The sequence below is a fragment of the Nerophis lumbriciformis genome, linkage group LG19, assembly GCF_033978685.3.
Source record: "Nerophis lumbriciformis linkage group LG19, RoL_Nlum_v2.1, whole genome shotgun sequence".
NCBI lineage: Eukaryota > Metazoa > Chordata > Actinopteri > Syngnathiformes > Syngnathidae > Nerophis > Nerophis lumbriciformis.
In genome coordinates this window covers 35,064,743-35,085,604 of record NC_084566.2, presented here as the reverse complement: position 1 = coordinate 35,085,604, position 20,862 = coordinate 35,064,743, and the positions used below count along the sequence as shown (strand labels likewise).

Here is a 20,862-nt window from a genome sequence, read left to right as displayed (position 1 = left end):
CCAGAGTGGATCTAACATAATATTGTGAGAGTCCAGTCCAAAGTGGATCTAACATAATAGTGTGAGAGTCCAGTCCATAGTGGATCTAACATAATAGTGTGAGAGTCCAGTCCATAGTGGATCTAACATAATAGTGTGAGTCCAGTCCATAGTGGATCTAACATAATAGTGTGAGAGTCCAGTCCAGAGTGGATCTAACATAATAGTGTGAGAGTCCAGTCCATAGTGGATCTAACATAATAGTGTGAGAGTCCAGTCCATAGTGGATCTAACATAATAGTGTGAGAGTCCAGTCCAGAGTGGATCTAACATAATAGTGTGAGAGTCCAGTCCGTAGTGGATCTAACATAATAGTGAGAGTCCAGTATATAGTGGATCTAGCATAATATTGTGAGAGTCCAGTCCATAGTGGATCTAACACAGTGGTTCTTCACCAGGGTACGATCGAACCCTAGGGGTTCGGTGAGTCTGCCTCAGGGGTTGTTTGTTTGCATCTTCGATTTACAGAAAATCTATACAGTACAAATCAAAAATGTACCGTATATGATTTTATTAGATGTGCAAATGTTCCTATTGAAGAGTGTATTTTTTCAATCCATTTTCTGTACAGTATAAAATCAAGCGCATAATAAAAACCTATTGCAGGAAGCAGCATGACCAATAAGAAAAAAACATATATTTACATTCAATAAAAAATTGGTTTTAAAAATGAGGTTTTTAAGTCTATTAAAGGCTATTTCTTATATTTGGTCACCAGCTGGCCGACTGAGGCGTTGTCCTTCTTCACGAGAGTTCTGAGGTCAGGATGGTGCTTAAAGGCGAACACCAGCGCTCTGACTGTCCTCCTGTACGAGCTGCTGACCAATCTGCCGCTCTGGTGGAACACTTCTCGCTCCATGTTGTCCACCAGTCCGCTGTCCTCCTGATGGGGAAATAAAAAACGTATTAATATTGATCTGTATTAATGTTGATTGTATTAATTAATATTGCTTTAACAAGCAGTCTGCTTTTAACACAAATCTCTAAAAGACGACTTATATCATGTGGTCGCTGCTCGATATGAGCTAGGGATGTTCCGATCCGGGTTTATACTGCCGATTCTGATCATTAACTGGAAATGTTTCCATTTATTTGTGGTGAGCGCTATTGACAGTTTAACAATATCAACAATTGGGTTGCTCAAAATAAGCAATGTAATATATGAATGATAGACACTGCAAAAACTGAAATCCAAGTAAGATGAAATATCTCAAATAAGGGTGATATTTGCTTATTTTCTGTCTGATAAGATCATTCTTCTCACTAAGCAGATTTTATGTTAGTGTTTTACTTGTTTTAGTCCTAAATGATCTCAGTAAGATAATACAGCTTGTTGCTGAGATTTGATGACCTATATTGAGTAAAACATGCTTGAAACTAGAATATCAACTGTTGCAAAGCTGTGTCATCAACACTCACAAGTATAAAACTACTTTTTTAAAGTAATCATTTCTTACTTCAAGCATGAAAAAGAGTAGAGAGGAGTGTTATGTATGTGTATGTGTAAATAAATGGACACTGAAATTCAAGTATTTATTTTATTTATATGTCTATTGTTGCGTTTTGGACCAGTTGTTCCTCCCAGGGAATTCAAGTCACAAGTTGCTCCCAAGCTTTTTACGACACTTAAAGCTGAGTTGAAAAACCACCAGAGACAGAATAGGTATTTTGTAATATATTGGCAAAGCTTTGCAGATATACATTTGAGACCAGTCCAGCGTAGAACATTCTATCGCGCCGCCAAAATGGTCTGTCTTCCCGACCCCAAAACCCTCTCTCCTCTCTCTAGTCAAAACACATGCTAGTCAAAACACATTCCAAAGAATTCAAGGTTAACACACACAGTTTACTTGCAGAGAAACAGAAAGAGAATAAATGGAAAACACGAGCTGTTTTCAAATATGACTATGAAAGAAAATAAGTAACACTAAAATTCGGATATATGTAAATATCTGCCTCCGACACTATATATATATAATAAAATACCTATTTATATATAGCTAGAATTCACTGAAAGTCAAGTATTTATTTTATTTACATATATATATGTATATATATATATAAAATATATATATATATACTTGAATTTAAGTGAATTCTAGCTACAAATATACTCCTCCCCCTTAACCCCACCCCATGCAGTGGTACTTTAACTTTAATTGAAAGTAACCAACCAACCATGAACAGTAAATTATCTAGTAGATTAATAATAGTTTGGAGAGAATAATACAACTGTAAATGGCATAATATCTTACCACTTACACCAGCAGCAAAACGAGGGGCCTTTGTAACCTATTTTAAAATGTTTTTATTATCATTTATATACCAAATAATATTAAATCATTATTGTAGGAGCCTGAAATATTGCAATATACATTTTTAGGCCATATCTCCCATCCCTACTTATTAACACAACATGTACGGGAAAACTAGTTCCTTATTCTCTTTTTCATCCATCCATTTCCTACCGCTTATCCCTCTCGGCGTCCTATTCTCCTGTATTACACACAATTATTGTTTGATCAAAACAAAGTCAATAGTACACAATAACTAAAAAAAACTTAAAATTACCATCTACAATTTATTTAAATCCTTTGGTTTTTGCTCATTAAAGTCCTCTTATGTCCACGGAATTATTTCCTGATCGTGTAAAGATACAGATAAACAACAAAAACATTATTTTCACAAAATACAAATATCAATCTAATCACTTTAGTATTGATCATATACTGATACTACCCTTGGTATCGTTTATTATTTGAGCCGCCCTTGAACAGTTGCTGTAATATCATCCTCTCTCTCACTCTTATTAGTCTACTTGCTAACATCCTGTTAATAACTGCTTACTTTCTGTTGCAAAGAAATTCCATCTACATTTCTTAAATTTAATTAAGCACTTATTTTATGGTGCCGTTTCAAAATAGCATAGCAGATATCTTAACTATTAACATGCCTGCTCCTGGCTTGCTCCCGGTGTGTAACATGTTTCGCCTGGTCCTCCAGTGATAACGGTACTTAAGACACAATTAAACTCTGTTTATTTGCCGCAATAAAGTTGATTTATTATTATTAACTTCGGGGAGCAGATCCACACAGTTTATGGAGACATACAGTTAGCTACTAGCTGACCAAAAATAAATATAATGTCAGATAGAGGGGATCAGTCTTTGTGATTAAGATTAAGATTAGTTTATTTCAAAGTGGACAATGCAATTTCATAACACACATGACTACACATGGTTAAAAAAAAAAGCCAGAATTAGCCGGAAGGCTAGTTTTCATCTGTAGTCTCCTGGCCTTGATGTAAAAAAGGCAGTAAAATGAAAATTTCAAAGAAAAAGAAAAGAAAAAGGGAGAAAAATTTAAAAAAAAAAAAAAAAAAGCACACAATACATATACAATATAATAAGAAATAAAATACAACATCACAACATAACATTTAACATAGCATCAAAACAGTGTTATGTATTGCGTTATCGGTTTGTGGGACGTCGGTATTTCTGTGTGCAAGCGCACACACTGCAAAAACTGAAATCTAAGTAAGATTAAATATGTCAAATAAGGGTGATATTTGCTTATTTTCTGTCTGATAAGATAATTCTTCTCACTAAGCAGATTTTATGTTAGAGTGTTTTACTTGTTTTAAGGGTTTTGGTACTAAATGATCTCAGTAAGATATTACAACTTGTTGCTGAGATTTGATGACCTATATTGAGTAAAACATGCTTGAAATTAGAATATCAACTGATGCAAAGCTGTGTCATCAACACTCACAAGTATAAAACTACTTTTTTAAAGTAATAATTTCTTACTTCAAGCATGAAAAAAAAACATGATGCCGAGCGCATATCATTATGTCAAGAAAAGGCACTAACATTCACTTAATTTAAGAATATTTTTCAACATATTGAGCAAAAAGGTCTCATATTGTTTTTTTATACCAAGGAAAGTGCACTTGTTATTAGTGAGAATATACTTATTTTAAGGTATTTTAGGGTTCATCGAGGTTAGCTAATTTGACTTGTTTTGGAAAGTCTTGACAAGCCGAATTATCTTGTTTTATTGGCAGATAATTTTGCTTAGTTCAAATAAAATACCCCTCATTTTTGTATTTTTTTTCTTGTTTTTGGCAGATAATTTTGCTTAGTTCAAATTAAATACCCCTCATTTTTGTATTTTTTTTTCTTGTTTTTGAACACTGACTTTTTGCAGTGTACAAGGTGGCAAAGCAAGCTGAATAGATGAGCTCCATGAGGACAAATGAAGCAACTTTTAACAACATTGACGAGACATGCGGTGTGTGGAACTTTGCCAATCCAACAACAACACACAAAAAGGGTGTAAACAACACGTAACATCTTCATTATCAGCAAAAAGGTCTCTTTTTTTTTTTCTACCAAGAAAAGTGCACTTGTTATTAGTGATAATATACTTATTTTAAGGTATTTTTGGGTTCAGTGAAGTTAGTTAAAGGGGAACATTATCACAATTTCAGAAGGGTTAAAACCATTAAAAATCAGTTCCCAGTGGCTTATTTTATTTTTCTAAGTTTTTTTCAAAATTTTCCCCATCACGCAATATCCCTAAAAAAAGCTTCAAAGTGCCTGATTTTAACCATCGTTATATACACCCGTCCATTTTCCTGTGACGTCACATAGTGATGCCAACACAAACAAACATGGCGGATAAAACAGCAAGATATAGCGACATTAGCTCGGATTCAGACTCGGATTTCAGCGGCTTAAGCGATTCAACAGATTACGCATGTATTGAAACGGATGGTTGTAGTGTGGAGGCAGGTAGCGAAAACGAAATTGAAGAAGAAACTGAAGCTATTGAGCCATATCGATTTGAACCGTATGCAAGCGAAACCGACGAAAACGACACGACAGCCAGCGACACGGGAGAAAGCGAGGACGAATTTGGCAATCGCCTTCCAACCAACGATTGGTATGTGTTTGTTTGGCATTAAAGGAAACTAACAACTATGAACTAGCATATGAAATACATTTGGCAACAACATGCACTTTGAGAGTGCAGACAGCCCAATTTTCATCAATTAATATATTCTGTAGACATACCCTCATCCGCGCTCTTTTACTGAAAGCTGATCTGTCCAGTTTTGGAGTTGATGTCAGCAGGCCAGGGAAGCTAGGGTCGATATTCTTCTCTTGATTATCTTCGGTGGCATAAGGGACGGTGTGAGCCAAGACATCCAGGGGGTTTAGCTCGCTCGTCTGCATGAACAAACTGCCGCCATTGCTTGCCGTGCTAGCGAGGTCCTTTGTCCCTGAATTGCTCACACACTCCGGCAGATTCAATGGGGGTCTGGCGGCAGATTTATTTGACTTTATCGTCGGAAATGCATCTGCTTTGAGTGTCGCAGGATATCCACACATTCTTGCCATCTCTGTCGTAGCATAGCTTTCGTCGGTAAAGTGTGCGGAACAAACGTCCAATTTCTTGCCACTTTCGCATCTTTGGGCCACTGGTGCAACTTGATTCCGTCCCTGTTCGTGTTGTTACACCCTCCGACAACACACCGACGAGGCATGATGTCTCCAAGGTACGGAAAACAGTCGAAAAAACGGAAAATAACAGAGCTGATTTGACTCGGTGTTTGAGAAAATGGCGGATTGCTTCCCGTTGTGACGTCATCGCTCCGAGAGCGAATAATAGAAAGGCGTTTATTTCGCCAAAATTCACCCATTTAGAGTTCGGAAATCGGTTAAAAAAATATATGGTCTTTTTTCTGCAACATCAAGGTATATATTGACGCTTACATAGGTCTGGTGATAATGTTCCCCTTGTTTTAGAATGTCTTGACAAGCCAAATTTTCTTGTTCTATTGGCAGATTACTTTGCTTAGTTCAAATAAAATACCCCTCATTTTTGTATTTTTTTCTTCTTGTTTTTGAACACTGACTCTTTGCAGTGCATACCGGGCGTAATATATTCAAACATAACCAAAATGCAGACAGTGGATGTCACGCCGGTCCTCACCTTGATTTCCAGGGCCTCGGCCATGAGCCTTCTGGCGTTGCTCCTGAGCCCCTCTGATTGCTTGTCCGAGCGCACCTCGATGGACGGCTTATTGGAATTCTCCTCGATGAAAGTCCTCCAGTCTGTGTAAACCTTGGCGGCTGCGACGCTCACCTCGGGGTCCGGATGCTTCCGCAGTTTGTTGACAATGTGACCTGAAGGGACGCGTAAGAAAGGCAACGATTTTAACGGGGACACTGATTTGGGTAAGGACGGGTTAGTAAAGAGTTTTTGACTTTGGGGTTTAATACGAGAAGGTGAGGAAAAGAGGAAATAATCAAAATTGTAAAGAAATGTAAATCTAAGACTGTCAGGTTCAAACACTGATGACATCTATTAAACAGACAAGAAGCAAGGAATCATGCAGAGACAGAGTTCAACTTTGCTCAATTGAGGAGAGACATTTTTTTGGACTGTACTCTAGTTACAGATCCAAACTACACTCTAAAGTCCAGCCCACGTGCTTCTTCTACTTATTTGGGAGGTCCCTGGTTACATCACTGAGGAAAGTGGGGGACTTTGAATATGACCAATGTATGATCCTGTAATGACTTGGTATCACATTGATACCCAAATTTGTGGTATCATCCAAAACTAATGTAAAGTATCAAACAACAGAAGAATAAGTGATTATTACATTTTAACAGAAGTGTTGATAGAACATGTTAAAAGAGAAAGTAAGCAGATACATTAACATGAAATGAACAAGTAGATTAATAATTCATTTTCTACCACTTGTCCTTAATAATGTTGACAAAATAATAGGTAGATAAATGACACAATATGTTACTGCATATGTCAGCAGACTAAATTAGGAGCCTTTGTTTGTTTACTTACTAATAAAAGACAAGTTGTCTAGTATGTTCACTATTTTATTTAAGGACAAACTTGCAATAAGAAACATATGTTACCTCTAAAGACTTATTGGACACATGCGTGGACAGCACATTTTAGCTCTTATTTCCAAAATTGTGTACACTACTGAATTGGGGTCTTATGGCCACTTATGTGGACACTTATACTGCCATCTGGTGGTGTCAGAAGAGTATAACATACAATGGAATTTGGAGGGAAAAAAGTGTTATAATAAGAATTAACATGTCACTAGTACACATTTGTGTACTTATGGATTAAGTACATCATATCAAAAGATGAGTCTTATTTTTTATTCTAAGTAGGGTCCAATAAGCCCAAACAGCAAAGAGAAATAAAAAAAGCATGTAAACAAACAGCTTGAGCCTTAAGAGGTTACTGTTAAAGATTTTTTGTTAAAATAAAGTCCATTAATGCATTTTTTTGTGGTCCCCTTTATTTAGAAAAGTACCAAAAAGTATCGAAATAATTTTGGTACCGGTACCAAAATATTGATTTCTGACTTCTTTTTGGACATGCTGTATAATGGAAAATATGTTAATTGCACGGTGGAAGAGGGGTTAGTGCATCTGCCTCACAATACGAAGGTCCTGAGTAGTCTTGGGTTCAATCCCGGGCTCGGGATCTTTCTGTGTGGAGTTTGCATGTTCTCCCCGTGACTGCGTGGGTTCCCTCCGGGTACTCCGGCTTCCTCCCACCTCCAAAGACATGCAGCTGGGGATAAGTTGATTGGCAACACTCAATTGGCCCTAGTGTGTGAATGTGAGTGTGAATGTTGTCTGTCTATCTGTGTTGGCCCTGCGATGAGGTGGCGACTTGTCCAGGGTGTACCCCGCCTTCCGCCCCATTGTAGCTGAGATAGGCTCCAGCGCCCCCCGCGACCCCAAAGGGAATAAGCGGTAGAAAATGAATGGATGGATGTTGATAGAACATGTTGAAAGAGAAAGTAAGCAGATATATTAACAGTAAATGAACAAGTAGATTAATAATTCATTTTCTATCACTTGTCCTTAATAATGTTGACAAAATAATAGGTAGATAAATGACACAATATGTTACTGCATATGTCAGCAGACTAAATTAGGAGCCTTTGTTTGTTTACTTACTACTAAAAGACAAGTTGTCTTGTATGTTCACTATTTTATTTAAGGACAAACTTGCAATAAGAAACATATGTTACCTCTAAAGACTTATTGGACACATGCGTGGACAGCACCTTTTAGCTCTTATTTCCAAAAGTGTGTACACTACTGAATTGGGGTCTTATGGCCACTTATGTGGACACTTATACTGCCATCTGGTGGTGTCAGAAGAGTATAACATATAATGGAATTTGGAGGGGAAAAAAAGTGTAATAATAAGAATTAACATGTCACTAAACCATACTTGCCAACCCTCCCGGATTTTCCGGGAGACTCCCGAAATTCAGCGCCTCTCCCGAAAACCTCCCGGGACAAATTTTCTCCCGAAAATCTCCCGAAATTCAGGCTGAGTTGGAGGCCACGCCCCCTCCAGCTCCATGCGGACTTGAGTGACGTGTTGACAGCCTGTTCACAACATTGCCGTAAACAGCAATGTTGTGACACTTTTAAACAGGACAATACTGCCATCTACTGTACATGCATATGTGACCCACCCATAATGTGTCACATTTTTGTGTTGATTTATTTATTTTATTTTGTGATTTGAATTCGTTTTTGGAGCTGTCATTACACATTTATCAGTATTCACATTGGTCAGTAGGGGGCAGTAGGGTGTTTCTTCCCAATTGAATGCTATCACCTGCAGACCGGAAATGTCTTGTCATTCTGATGAGCGCGACCAGTCTGTGAACAATTGAAACGTCCTGTGTGCTTTTTCCTCCTGTATAACAGGTTAGTTTTGGTGAATCAACTCACTGAATAATATCCATGTGATCTTTATAAGTTTAAGTACACATTCTGATGGTGGAGCCTAACTCTAAAGTGTTTGTGAGTTGTAGTTTGTATTTGTGAATGAATCCAGTGCACAGCTGCAGTAATCAATACAAAAAGGCGACGTGAGTGCGCAATGTTTATATAGGAACTTCTGATCCTAATTCAGACTCCCAAATTAGAGCTCCCGTTTTCTTATTGATTTTGTAATGTATATTTGTATAATGTGTGTGTTCTGAAATAGTGACAGAGAATAGAACAAGGATGGCCAATTCAACCCTTAACTCAACAATGAGTAGATAAGTGTTATGTGTGTATATGTGTAAATAAATGAACACTGAAATTCAAGTATTTCTTTATATATATATATATATATATATATATATATATATATATATATATATATATATATATATATATATATATATATATATAGCTAGAATTCACTGAAAGTCAAGTATTTCTAATATATATATATATATATATATCTTAACCACGCCCCCCAACCACGCCCCCCACCCCCCACCTCCCAAAATCGGAGGTCTCAAGGTTGGCAAGTATGCACTAAACGTGAAGTAGACATTTGTGTACTTATGGATTAAGTACATCATATCAAAAGATGAGTCTTAGTTTTTATTCTAAGTAGGGTCCAATAAGCCCAAACAGCAAAGAGAAATTAAAAAAAAGCATGTAAACAAACAGCTTGAGCCTTAAGAGGTTACTGTTAAAGATTTTTTGTTAAAATAGAGTCCATTAATGCATTTTTTTTGTGGTCCCCTTTATTTAGAAAAGTACCAAAAAGTATCTAAATAATTTTGGTACCGGTACCAAAATATTGATTTCTGACTTCTTTTCGGACATGCTGTATAATGGAAAATATGTTAATTGCACGGTGGGAGATGGGTTAGTGCATCTGCCTCACAATACGAAGGTCCTGAGTAGTCTTGGGTTCAATCCCGGGCTCGGGATCTTTCTGTGTGGAGTTTGCATGTTCTCCCCGTGACTGCGTGGGTTCCCTCCGGGTACTCCGGCTTCCTCCCACCTCCAAAGACATGCAGCTGGGGATAAGTTGATTGGCAACACTCAATTGGCCCTAGTGTGTCAATGTGAGTGTGAATGTTGTCTGTCTATCTGTGTTGGCCCTGCGATGAGGTGGCGACTTGTCCAGGGTGTACCCCGCCTTCCGCCCCATTGTAGCTGAGATAGGCTCCAGCGCCCCCCGCGACCCCAAAGGGAATAAGCGGTAGAAAATGAATGGATGGATGTTGATAGAACATGTTGAAAGAGAAAGTAAGCAGATATATTAACAGTAAATGAACAAGTAGATTAATAATTCATTTTCTATCACTTGTCCTTAATAATGTTGACAAAATAATAGAATGATAAATGACACAATATGTTACTGCATATGTCAGCAGACTAAATTAGGAGTCTTTGTTTGCTTACTTACTACTAAAAGACAAGTTGTCTTGTATGTTCACTATTTTATTTAAGGACAAACTTGCAATAAGAAACATATGTTACCTCTAAAGACTTATTGGACACATGCGTGGACAGCACCTTTTAGCTCTTATTGCCAAAATTGTGTATACTACTGAATTGGGGTCTTATGGCCACTTATGTGGACACTTATACTGCCATCTGGTGGTGTCAGAAGAGTATAACATACAATGGAATTTGGAGGGGAAAAAGTGTAATAATAAGAATTAACATGTCACTAGTACACATTTGTGTACTTATGGATTAAGTACATCATATCAAAAGATGAGTCTTAGTTTTTATTCTAAGTACGGTCCAATAAGCCCAAACAGCAAAGAGAAATAAAAAAAAGCATGTAAACAAACAGCTTGAGCCTTAAGAGGTTACTGTTAAAGATTTTTTGTTAAAATAAAGTCCATTAATGCATTTTTTTGTGGTCCCCTTTATTTAGAAAAGTACCAAAAAGTATCGAAATAATTTTGGTACCGGTACCAAAATATTGATTTCTGACTTCTTTTCGGACATGCTGTATAATGGAAAATATGTTAATTGCACGGTGGCAGAGGGGTTAGTGCATCTGCCTCACAATACGAAGGTCCTGAGTAGTCTTGGGTTCAATCCCGGGCTCGGGATCTTTCTGTGTGGAGTTTGCATGTTCTCCCCGTGACTGCGTGGGTTCCCTCCGGGTACTCCGGCTTCCTCCCACCTCCAAAGACATGCAGCTGGGGATAAGTTGATTGGCAACACTCAATTGGCCCTAGTGTGTGAATGTGAGTGTGAATGTTGTCTGTCTATCTGTGTTGGCCCTGCGATAAGGTGGCGACTTGTCCAGGGTGTACCCCGCCTTCCGCCCCATTGTAGCTGAGATAGGCTCCAGCGCCCCCCGCGACCCCAAAAGGAATAAGCGGTAGAAAATGAATGGATGGATGTTGATAGAACATGTTGAAAGAGAAAGTAAGCAGATATATTAACAGTAAATGAACAAGTAGATTAATAATTCATTTTCTATCACTTGTCCTTAATAATGTTGACAAAATAATAGGTAGATAAATGACACAATATGTTACTGCATATGTCAGCAGACTAAATTAGGAGCCTTTGTTTGTTTACTTACTACTAAAAGACAAGTTGTCTTGTATGTTCACTATTTTATTTAAGGACAAACTTGCAATAAGAAACATATGTTACCTCTAAAGACTTATTGGACACATGCGTGGACAGCACCTTTTAGCTCTTATTTCCAAAAGTGTGTACACTACTGAATTGGGGTCTTATGGCCACTTATGTGGACACTTATACTGCCATCTGGTGGTGTCAGAAGAGTATAACATATAATGGAATTTGGAGGGGAAAAAAAGTGTAATAATAAGAATTAACATGTCACTAAACCATACTTGCCAACCCTCCCGGATTTTCCGGGAGACTCCCGAAATTCAGCGCCTCTCCCGAAAACCTCCCGGGACAAATTTTCTCCCGAAAATCTCCCGAAATTCAGGCTGAGTTGGAGGCCACGCCCCCTCCAGCTCCATGCGGACTTGAGTGACGTGTTGACAGCCTGTTCACAACATTGCCGTAAACAGCAATGTTGTGACACTTTTAAACAGGACAATACTGCCATCTACTGTACATGCATATGTGACCCACCCATAATGTGTCACATTTTTGTGTTGATTTATTTATTTTATTTTGTGATTTGAATTCGTTTTTGGAGCTGTCATTACACATTTATCAGTATTCACATTGGTCAGTAGGGGGCAGTAGGGTGTTTCTTCCCAATTGAATGCTATCACCTGCAGACCGGAAATGTCTTGTCATTCTGATGAGCGCGACCAGTCTGTGAACAATTGAAACGTCCTGTGTGCTTTTTCCTCCTGTATAACAGGTTAGTTTTGGTGAATCAACTCACTGAATAATATCCATGTGATCTTTATAAGTTTAAGTACACATTCTGATGGTGGAGCCTAACTCTAAAGTGTTTGTGAGTTGTAGTTTGTATTTGTGAATGAATCCAGTGCACAGCTGCAGTAATCAATACAAAAAGGCGACGTGAGTGCGCAATGTTTATATAGGAACTTCTGATCCTAATTCAGACTCCCAAATTAGAGCTCCCGTTTTCTTATTGATTTTGTAATGTATATTTGTATAATGTGTGTGTTCTGAAATAGTGACAGAGAATAGAACAAGGATGGCCAATTCAACCCTTAACTCAACAATGAGTAGATAAGTGTTATGTGTGTATATGTGTAAATAAATGAACACTGAAATTCAAGTATTTCTTTATATATATATATATATATATATATATATATATATATATATATATATATAGCTAGAATTCACTGAAAGTCAAGTATTTCTAATATATATATATATATATATATCTTAACCACGCCCCCCAACCACGCCCCCCACCCCCCACCTCCCAAAATCGGAGGTCTCAAGGTTGGCAAGTATGCACTAAACGTGAAGTAGACATTTGTGTACTTATGGATTAAGTACATCATATCAAAAGATGAGTCTTAGTTTTTATTCTAAGTAGGGTCCAATAAGCCCAAACAGCAAAGAGAAATTAAAAAAAAGCATGTAAACAAACAGCTTGAGCCTTAAGAGGTTACTGTTAAAGATTTTTTGTTAAAATAAAGTCCATTAATGCATTTTTTTTGTGGTCCCCTTTATTTAGAAAAGTACCAAAAAGTATCTAAATAATTTTGGTACCGGTACCAAAATATTGATTTCTGACTTCTTTTCGGACATGCTGTATAATGGAAAATATGTTAATTGCACGGTGGGAGATGGGTTAGTGCATCTGCCTCACAATACGAAGGTCCTGAGTAGTCTTGGGTTCAATCCCGGGCTCGGGATCTTTCTGTGTGGAGTTTGCATGTTCTCCCCGTGACTGCGTGGGTTCCCTCCGGGTACTCCGGCTTCCTCCCACCTCCAAAGACATGCAGCTGGGGATAAGTTGATTGGCAACACTCAATTGGCCCTAGTGTGTCAATGTGAGTGTGAATGTTGTCTGTCTATCTGTGTTGGCCCTGCGATGAGGTGGCGACTTGTCCAGGGTGTACACCGCCTTCCGCCCCATTGTAGCTGAGATAGGCTCCAGCGCCCCCCGCGACCCCAAAGGGAATAAGCGGTAGAAAATGAATGGATGGATGTTGATAGAACATGTTGAAAGAGAAAGTAAGCAGATATATTAACAGTAAATGAACAAGTAGATTAATAATTCATTTTCTATCACTTGTCCTTAATAATGTTGACAAAATAATAGAATGATAAATGACACAATATGTTACTGCATATGTCAGCAGACTAAATTAGGAGTCTTTGTTTGCTTACTTACTACTAAAAGACAAGTTGTCTTGTATGTTCACTATTTTATTTAAGGACAAACTTGCAATAAGAAACATATGTTACCTCTAAAGACTTATTGGACACATGCGTGGACAGCACCTTTTAGCTCTTATTGCCAAAATTGTGTATACTACTGAATTGGGGTCTTATGGCCACTTATGTGGACACTTATACTGCCATCTGGTGGTGTCAGAAGAGTATAACATACAATGGAATTTGGAGGGGAAAAAGTGTAATAATAAGAATTAACATGTCACTAGTACACATTTGTGTACTTATGGATTAAGTACATCATATCAAAAGATGAGTCTTAGTTTTTATTCTAAGTACGGTCCAATAAGCCCAAACAGCAAAGAGAAATAAAAAAAAGCATGTAAACAAACAGCTTGAGCCTTAAGAGGTTACTGTTAAAGATTTTTTGTTAAAATAAAGTCCATTAATGCATTTTTTTGTGGTCCCCTTTATTTAGAAAAGTACCAAAAAGTATCGAAATAATTTTGGTACCGGTACCAAAATATTGATTTCTGACTTCTTTTCGGACATGCTGTATAATGGAAAATATGTTAATTGCACGGTGGCAGAGGGGTTAGTGCATCTGCCTCACAATACGAAGGTCCTGAGTAGTCTTGGGTTCAATCCCGGGCTCGGGATCTTTCTGTGTGGAGTTTGCATGTTCTCCCCGTGACTGCGTGGGTTCCCTCCGGGTACTCCGGCTTCCTCCCACCTCCAAAGACATGCAGCTGGGGATAAGTTGATTGGCAACACTCAATTGGCCCTAGTGTGTGAATGTGAGTGTGAATGTTGTCTGTCTATCTGTGTTGGCCCTGCGATAAGGTGGCGACTTGTCCAGGGTGTACCCCGCCTTCCGCCCCATTGTAGCTGAGATAGGCTCCAGCGCCCCCCGCGACCCCAAAAGGAATAAGCGGTAGAAAATGAATGGATGGATGTTGATAGAACATGTTGAAAGAGAAAGTAAGCAGATATATTAACAGTAAATGAACAAGTAGATTAATAATTCATTTTCTATCACTTGTCCTTAATAATGTTGACAAAATAATAGGTAGATAAATGACACAATATGTTACTGCATATGTCAGCAGACTAAATTAGGAGCCTTTGTTTGTTTACTTACTACTAAAAGACAAGTTGTCTTGTATGTTCACTATTTTATTTAAGGACAAACTTGCAATAAGAAACATATGTTACCTCTAAAGACTTATTGGACACATGCGTGGACAGCACCTTTTAGCTCTTATTTCCAAAAGTGTGTACACTACTGAATTGGGGTCTTATGGCCACTTATGTGGACACTTATACTGCCATCTGGTGGTGTCAGAAGAGTATAACATATAATGGAATTTGGAGGGGGAAAAAAGTGTAATAATAAGAATTAACATGTCACTAAACCATACTTGCCAACCCTCCCGGATTTTCCGGGAGACTCCCGAAATTCAACGCCTCTCCCGAAAACCTCCCGGGACAAATTTTCTCCCGAAAATCTCCCGAAATTCAGGCTGAGCTGGAGGCCACGCCCCCTCCAGCTCCATGCGGACTTGAGTGACGTGTTGACAGCCTGTTCACAACATTGCTGTTTACGGCTTTTAAACAGGACAATACTGCCATCTACTGTACATGCATATGTGACCCACCCATAATGTGTCACATTTTTGTGTTGATTTATTTATTTTATTTTGTGATTTGAATTCGTTTTTGGAGCTGTCATTACACATTTATCAGTATTCACATTGGTCAGTAGGGGGCAGTAGGGCGTTTCTTCCCAATTGAATGCTATCACCTGCAGACCGGAAATGTCTTGTCATTCTGATGAGCGCGACCAGTCTGTGAACAATTGAAACGTCCTGTGTGCTTTTTCCTCCTGTATAACAGGTTAGTTTTGGTGAATCAACTCACTGAATAATATCCATGTGATCTTTATAAGTTTAAGTACACATTCTGATGGCAGAGCCTAACTCTAAAGCAGTGGTTCTCAAACTTTTTTTGTCATCCCCCACTTTGGACAAGGGGGAGTTTTCAAGCCCCACCTGCCCCCATCGCCCCAACAGAGCGCTAATGCCAAGCTTTAACATTTTCAAATTTATTGAACATCAAGTTGTATACATTCGAACTCAATAACATAAAATAACATTAAGTTCAATAATAAATAAAATAACTGTGCAGCTGTGGTATAACTTGCATCAAGTTCAATAATAAATAAAATAACTTCCATCAAGTTCAATAATAAATAAAACAAAAGTGTTATAACTTGCATCAAGTTCAATAATAAATCAAAAAAAGTGTTATAACTTGCATCAAGTTCAATAATAAATCAAATAACTTGCATCAAGTTCAATAATAAATACAATAAAAGTGCCACTTTGCAATCTTTGCAACAAAAAAAAGGAGGAGCTATGCATTTGGCAAGACAGGGCAAGTGACAGCACTTTCCCCCGGGAGAGCCACCTTGCTTCACTGTGAAACAGCACGGCTGTATGATCAGCTCCCATTTCCTCACACAGTGCAGAGAACAGTCGCGCTTTCAGTGGTCGTGTTTTGATCAAATTTACCGCGCTCACAACATCTGTTAAAACCTCATTGAGTTCGGGGCTGAGCTGCCTTGACGCGAGTGCTTCCCGGTGAATGACACAGTGCGTGCCCGTCACATTTTTGTTTCTCTGCAGGCGCTGGCTCTGGCTCGACGACCTTTGAGGTGTGAGTCACAAATGTATATATTTGTGTAATTGTGATCCACACATTAGCCTGCTACCCATCCGCTCGAAAGTTTGTTCCGCTTAGCCCCGCCCCCATTAGTTACTGTTGCTATGTCTGTCAAACTTTCGCTCCTACCGAGAAATATAAAGCCTACAGTAAAAATAAGTACCGGTAATTTCCATTTATTTATATAGCGGATTTCACAGACAGAATCACAAAGTGATTTACAGTGTGTATAGAAAATGAAAGCATAGTAAAAAAAATAATCTAAAAATATAATAATTTTAAAAAAAAATTTAAAGTGAAATTTCCTCCCGTTCCTCACGCCCCACCTGTCATGTCTCTATTCCCCACCAGTGGGGCGCGCCCCACACTTTGAGAAACGCTGCTCTAAAGTGTTTGTGAGTTGTAGTTTGTATTTGTGAATGAATCCAGTGCACAGCTGCAGTAATCAATACAAAAAGGCGACGTGAGTGCGCAATGTTTATATAGGAACTTCTGATCCTAATTCAGACTCCCAAATTAGAGCTCCCGTTTTCTTATTGATTTTATAATGTATATTTGTATAATGTGTGTGTTCTGAAATAGTGACAGAGAATAGAACAAGGATGGCCAATTCAACCCTTAACTCAACAATGAGTAGATAAGTGTTATGTGTGTATATGTGTAAATAAATGAACACTGAAATTCAAGTATTTCTTTATATATATATATATATATATATATATATATATATATATATATATATATATATATATATATATATATATATATATATATATATATATATATATATAGCTAGAATTCACTGAAAGTCAAGTATTTCTTATATATATATATATATATATATATATATATATATATATCTTAACCACGCCCCCCACCCCCCACCTCCCAAAATCGGAGGTCTCAAGGTTGGCAAGTATGCACTAAACGTGAAGTAGACATTTGTGTACTTATGGATTAAGTACATCATATCAAAAGATGAGTCTTAGTTTTTATTCTAAGTAGGGTCCAATAAGCCCAAACAGCAAAGAGAAATAAAAAAAAAGCATGTAAACAAACAGCTTGAGCCTTAAGAGGTTACTGTTAAAGATTTTTTGTTAAAATAAAGTCCATTAATGCATTTTTTTGTGGTCCCCTTTATTTAGAAAAGTACCAAAAAGTATCGAAATAATTTTGGTACCGGTACCAAAATATTGATTTCTGACTTCTTTTCGGACATGCTGTATAATGGAAAATATGTTAATTGCATGATGTATCATATTGTGACTGCATTAATGTTGGAAATAAACTTAAACCAAACCAATACCAGTCCGTATTGCATCATGCGTTGATGAATCTCAAAATTGCAACAACTTTATAATGATAGTAATAGTTGTAAAGACTTGGACTATGGCGTGGTTTGTTCTCCCGTGGTGCAAATGAACATTTGGACCAGACATGGCGTGAAGGTGAAGACATATTTAATTTTACTATAACAAAAAGAACAAACTAAAGGTGCGCACAAGGCGGAAGTACAAACTTGACAAATGAAACCAATACTTGCACGTGGGCAAAAAACTAAGGACATGAACAAAAGTCGCTAACTGTGGCATGAATCGAAAAAACTTACTTGGACAGGGCATGAAGTACGCAGAGGTAAACAGAGTGTGACAGGGGTATGATTGCGGGATGTCGCCAGAACGACGAACTGAAAACAATGAACTTAAATACTATAGACATGATTAGTGAAAGCAGGTGCGTGACTCAAAACGTGAAACAGGTGCGTGACGTGACAGGTGAAAACTAATGGTTGCTATGGTGACAAAACAACAAAAGTGCACAAAAAGTCCAAAAACAAAACCGAACATGACTAAAACAAAACATGATCACACAGACATGACAATAGTAATAATAAACATAGCCTACCTATTTTAGTGGTCCTGAGCACCTCCCTGGATGGCATCTTCTTGCTCAGTTCAGTCAAGGCACTCAGTATGTTGTCCCTGCTCTGTCCCGGCAGCTCCAATGTGGACTTGTAGCGCATGATGTCCTCAATGACGACCACCCTCTGCAGAAAACACAAGCTAAGTATTAATCACCCAAAAAATTATTCCCGGGCGCGGCCACCGCTGCTGCCCACTGCTCCCCTCACCTCCCAGGGGGTGATCGAGGGTGATGGGTCAAATGCAGAGAATCATTGGTACTTTAACTTAACTTTTATATGGAATTTGCCATAATTGGCAACTCTAAATGGTCCCTATTGTGTGAATGTTGCCTGTCTATCTGTGTTGGCCCTGTGATGAGGGGGCGACTTGTCCAGGGTGTACCTTGCCCTCCGCCCGAATGCAGCTGAGATAGGCTCCAGCACCCCCCGCCACCCCCGTGAAAGGGACAAGCGGTAGGAAATGGATGGATGGATGTCATCAATGCAAGTCATAACTCACCCTGAGCGATTCAATGGTGGTTTGCTTGTAAACCTTGTGGCTGCTCCTCGGCTTTTTAGGCTTCTCCCCCGTAGGTAGTCGCACCACATACTTGTCCATCTTGAAGGGATTACTTAAATGAGGACATTCATTCATTTACATTGAGAATTATGGCAAATAAACAAAAGCATCGACGCTGATGCTAGAAGCGAGTTAGCAGTGTTATGCTACCCGTGTTGCATTTTGGGTAATCGGAAATGCAAACCTTAGCGGGGGGAAATGAGATTTATAAATGATGTACTGCTAGTTAAATGGTTCACACATGTAAATATTCCGATTTAAATAAATTAAATGTAAAAAAATAAGATTTTTTTCCAAATGGGTTTGTTATGCTACTCGTGTTGCATTTTGGGGAATCGGAAATGCAACTCTTAGCGGGGGGAAATGATATTTATAAATAATGTACTGCTAGTTAAATGGTTTACACATGTAAACATTCCGATTTAAATAAATTAAATGTAAAAAAATAAGATTTTTTTCCAAATGGGTTTGTTATGCTACTCGTGTTGCATTTTGAAGAATCGGAAATGCAAACCTTAGCGGGGGGAAATGAGATTTATAAATAATGTACTGCTATTTAAATGGTTTAAACATTTTAACATTCTGATGTAAATAAATTAAATGTAAAAAAAAAAAAAGATTTTTTTCCATATGGATTTAGTCTCAAAGCTCGCAGTGTTATGCTACTCGTGTTGCATTTTGGGGAATCGGAAATGCAAATTTTGGCGGGGGGAAATGAGATTTATAAATAATGTATTGTAGCCGAGTGTCCTGGGTTCGTATATTCTGTGTACTGATATAATATAACAGATATAATATAATAATAAAATAATAAATGGGAGTCATGAGAGCAGGTCCGGTCTCCACCACTTCTTTAATGTCATCTCTTCACCTTCTTCAACAACCCACACTTATAGACCTCTTACGTCACATCCCTACGGCAACTCTGGAAGGACACAACTCCTCCTCCTTACTTAACATATGAGTTGGGAAATTGTGTTAGATGTAAATATAAACGGAATACAATGATGTGCAAATCCTTTTCAACCCGTATTCAATTGAATGCACTACAAAGACAAGATATTTGATGTTCAAACTAATAAACTTTTTTTTTTTTTTTGCAAATAATAATTACCTTAGAATTTCATGGCTGCAACACGTGACAAAGTAGTTGGGAAAGGGCATGTTCACCACTGTGTTACATGGCCTTTCCTTTTAACAACACTCAATATACGATTGGGAACTGAGGAAACTAATTGTTGAAGCTTTGAAAATGGAATTCTTTCCCATTCTTGTTTTCTGTAGAGCTTCAGTCGTTCAACAGTCCGGGGTCTCCGCTGTCGTATTTTACGCTTCATAATGCGCCACACATTTTCGATGGGAGACAGGTCTGGACTGCAGGCGGGCCAGGAAAGTACCTGCACTCTTTTTTTACGAAGCCACGCTGTTGTAACTCGTGCTGAATGTGGCTGGGCATTGTCTTGCTGAAATAAGCAGGGGCGTCCATGAAAAAGACGATGCTTAGATGGCAGCATATGTTGTTCCAAAACCTGTATGTACCTTTCAGCATTAATGGTGCCTTCACAGATGTGTAAGTTACCCATGCCTTGGGCACTAATGCACCCCCATACCATCACAGATGCTGGCTTTTGAACTTTGCGTCGATAACAGTCTGGATGTTCGCTTCCCCTTTGGTCCGGATGACACGATGTCGAATATTTCCAAAAACAATTTGAAATGTGGACTCATCAGACCACAGAACACTTTTCCACTTTGCATGAGTCCATCTTAGATGATCTCGGGCCCAGAGAAGCCGGCGGGGTTTCTGGATGTTGTTGATAAATGGCTTTCGCTTTGCATAGTAGAGCTTTAACTTGCACTTACAGATGTAGCGACAAACTGTTTTTAGTGACAGTGATTTTCTGAAGTGTTCCTGAGTCCATGTGGTGATATCCTTTATCAGAATCAGAATAGTTTTATTTTAT

General features: G+C 38.2%; 1 protein-coding gene across 1 annotated transcript; it reads right to left on the bottom strand.

The window, feature by feature from the left end:
* Window positions 1-461: 461 nt before the first annotated feature.
* On the bottom strand, window positions 462-19,195 carry tceanc2 (transcription elongation factor A (SII) N-terminal and central domain containing 2). Its single transcript, XM_061979853.2, has 4 exons — window positions 18,839-19,195; window positions 18,321-18,462; window positions 6,043-6,236; window positions 462-922 (listed from the first exon to the last, which is right to left on the bottom strand). The coding sequence occupies exons 1-4, from the start codon at window positions 18,971-18,973 to the stop codon at window positions 734-736; spliced, it is 660 nt and encodes a 219-aa protein (XP_061835837.1). The 5' UTR covers window positions 18,974-19,195; the 3' UTR covers window positions 462-733.
* Between the last annotated feature and the right edge of the window lie 1,667 nt (window positions 19,196-20,862).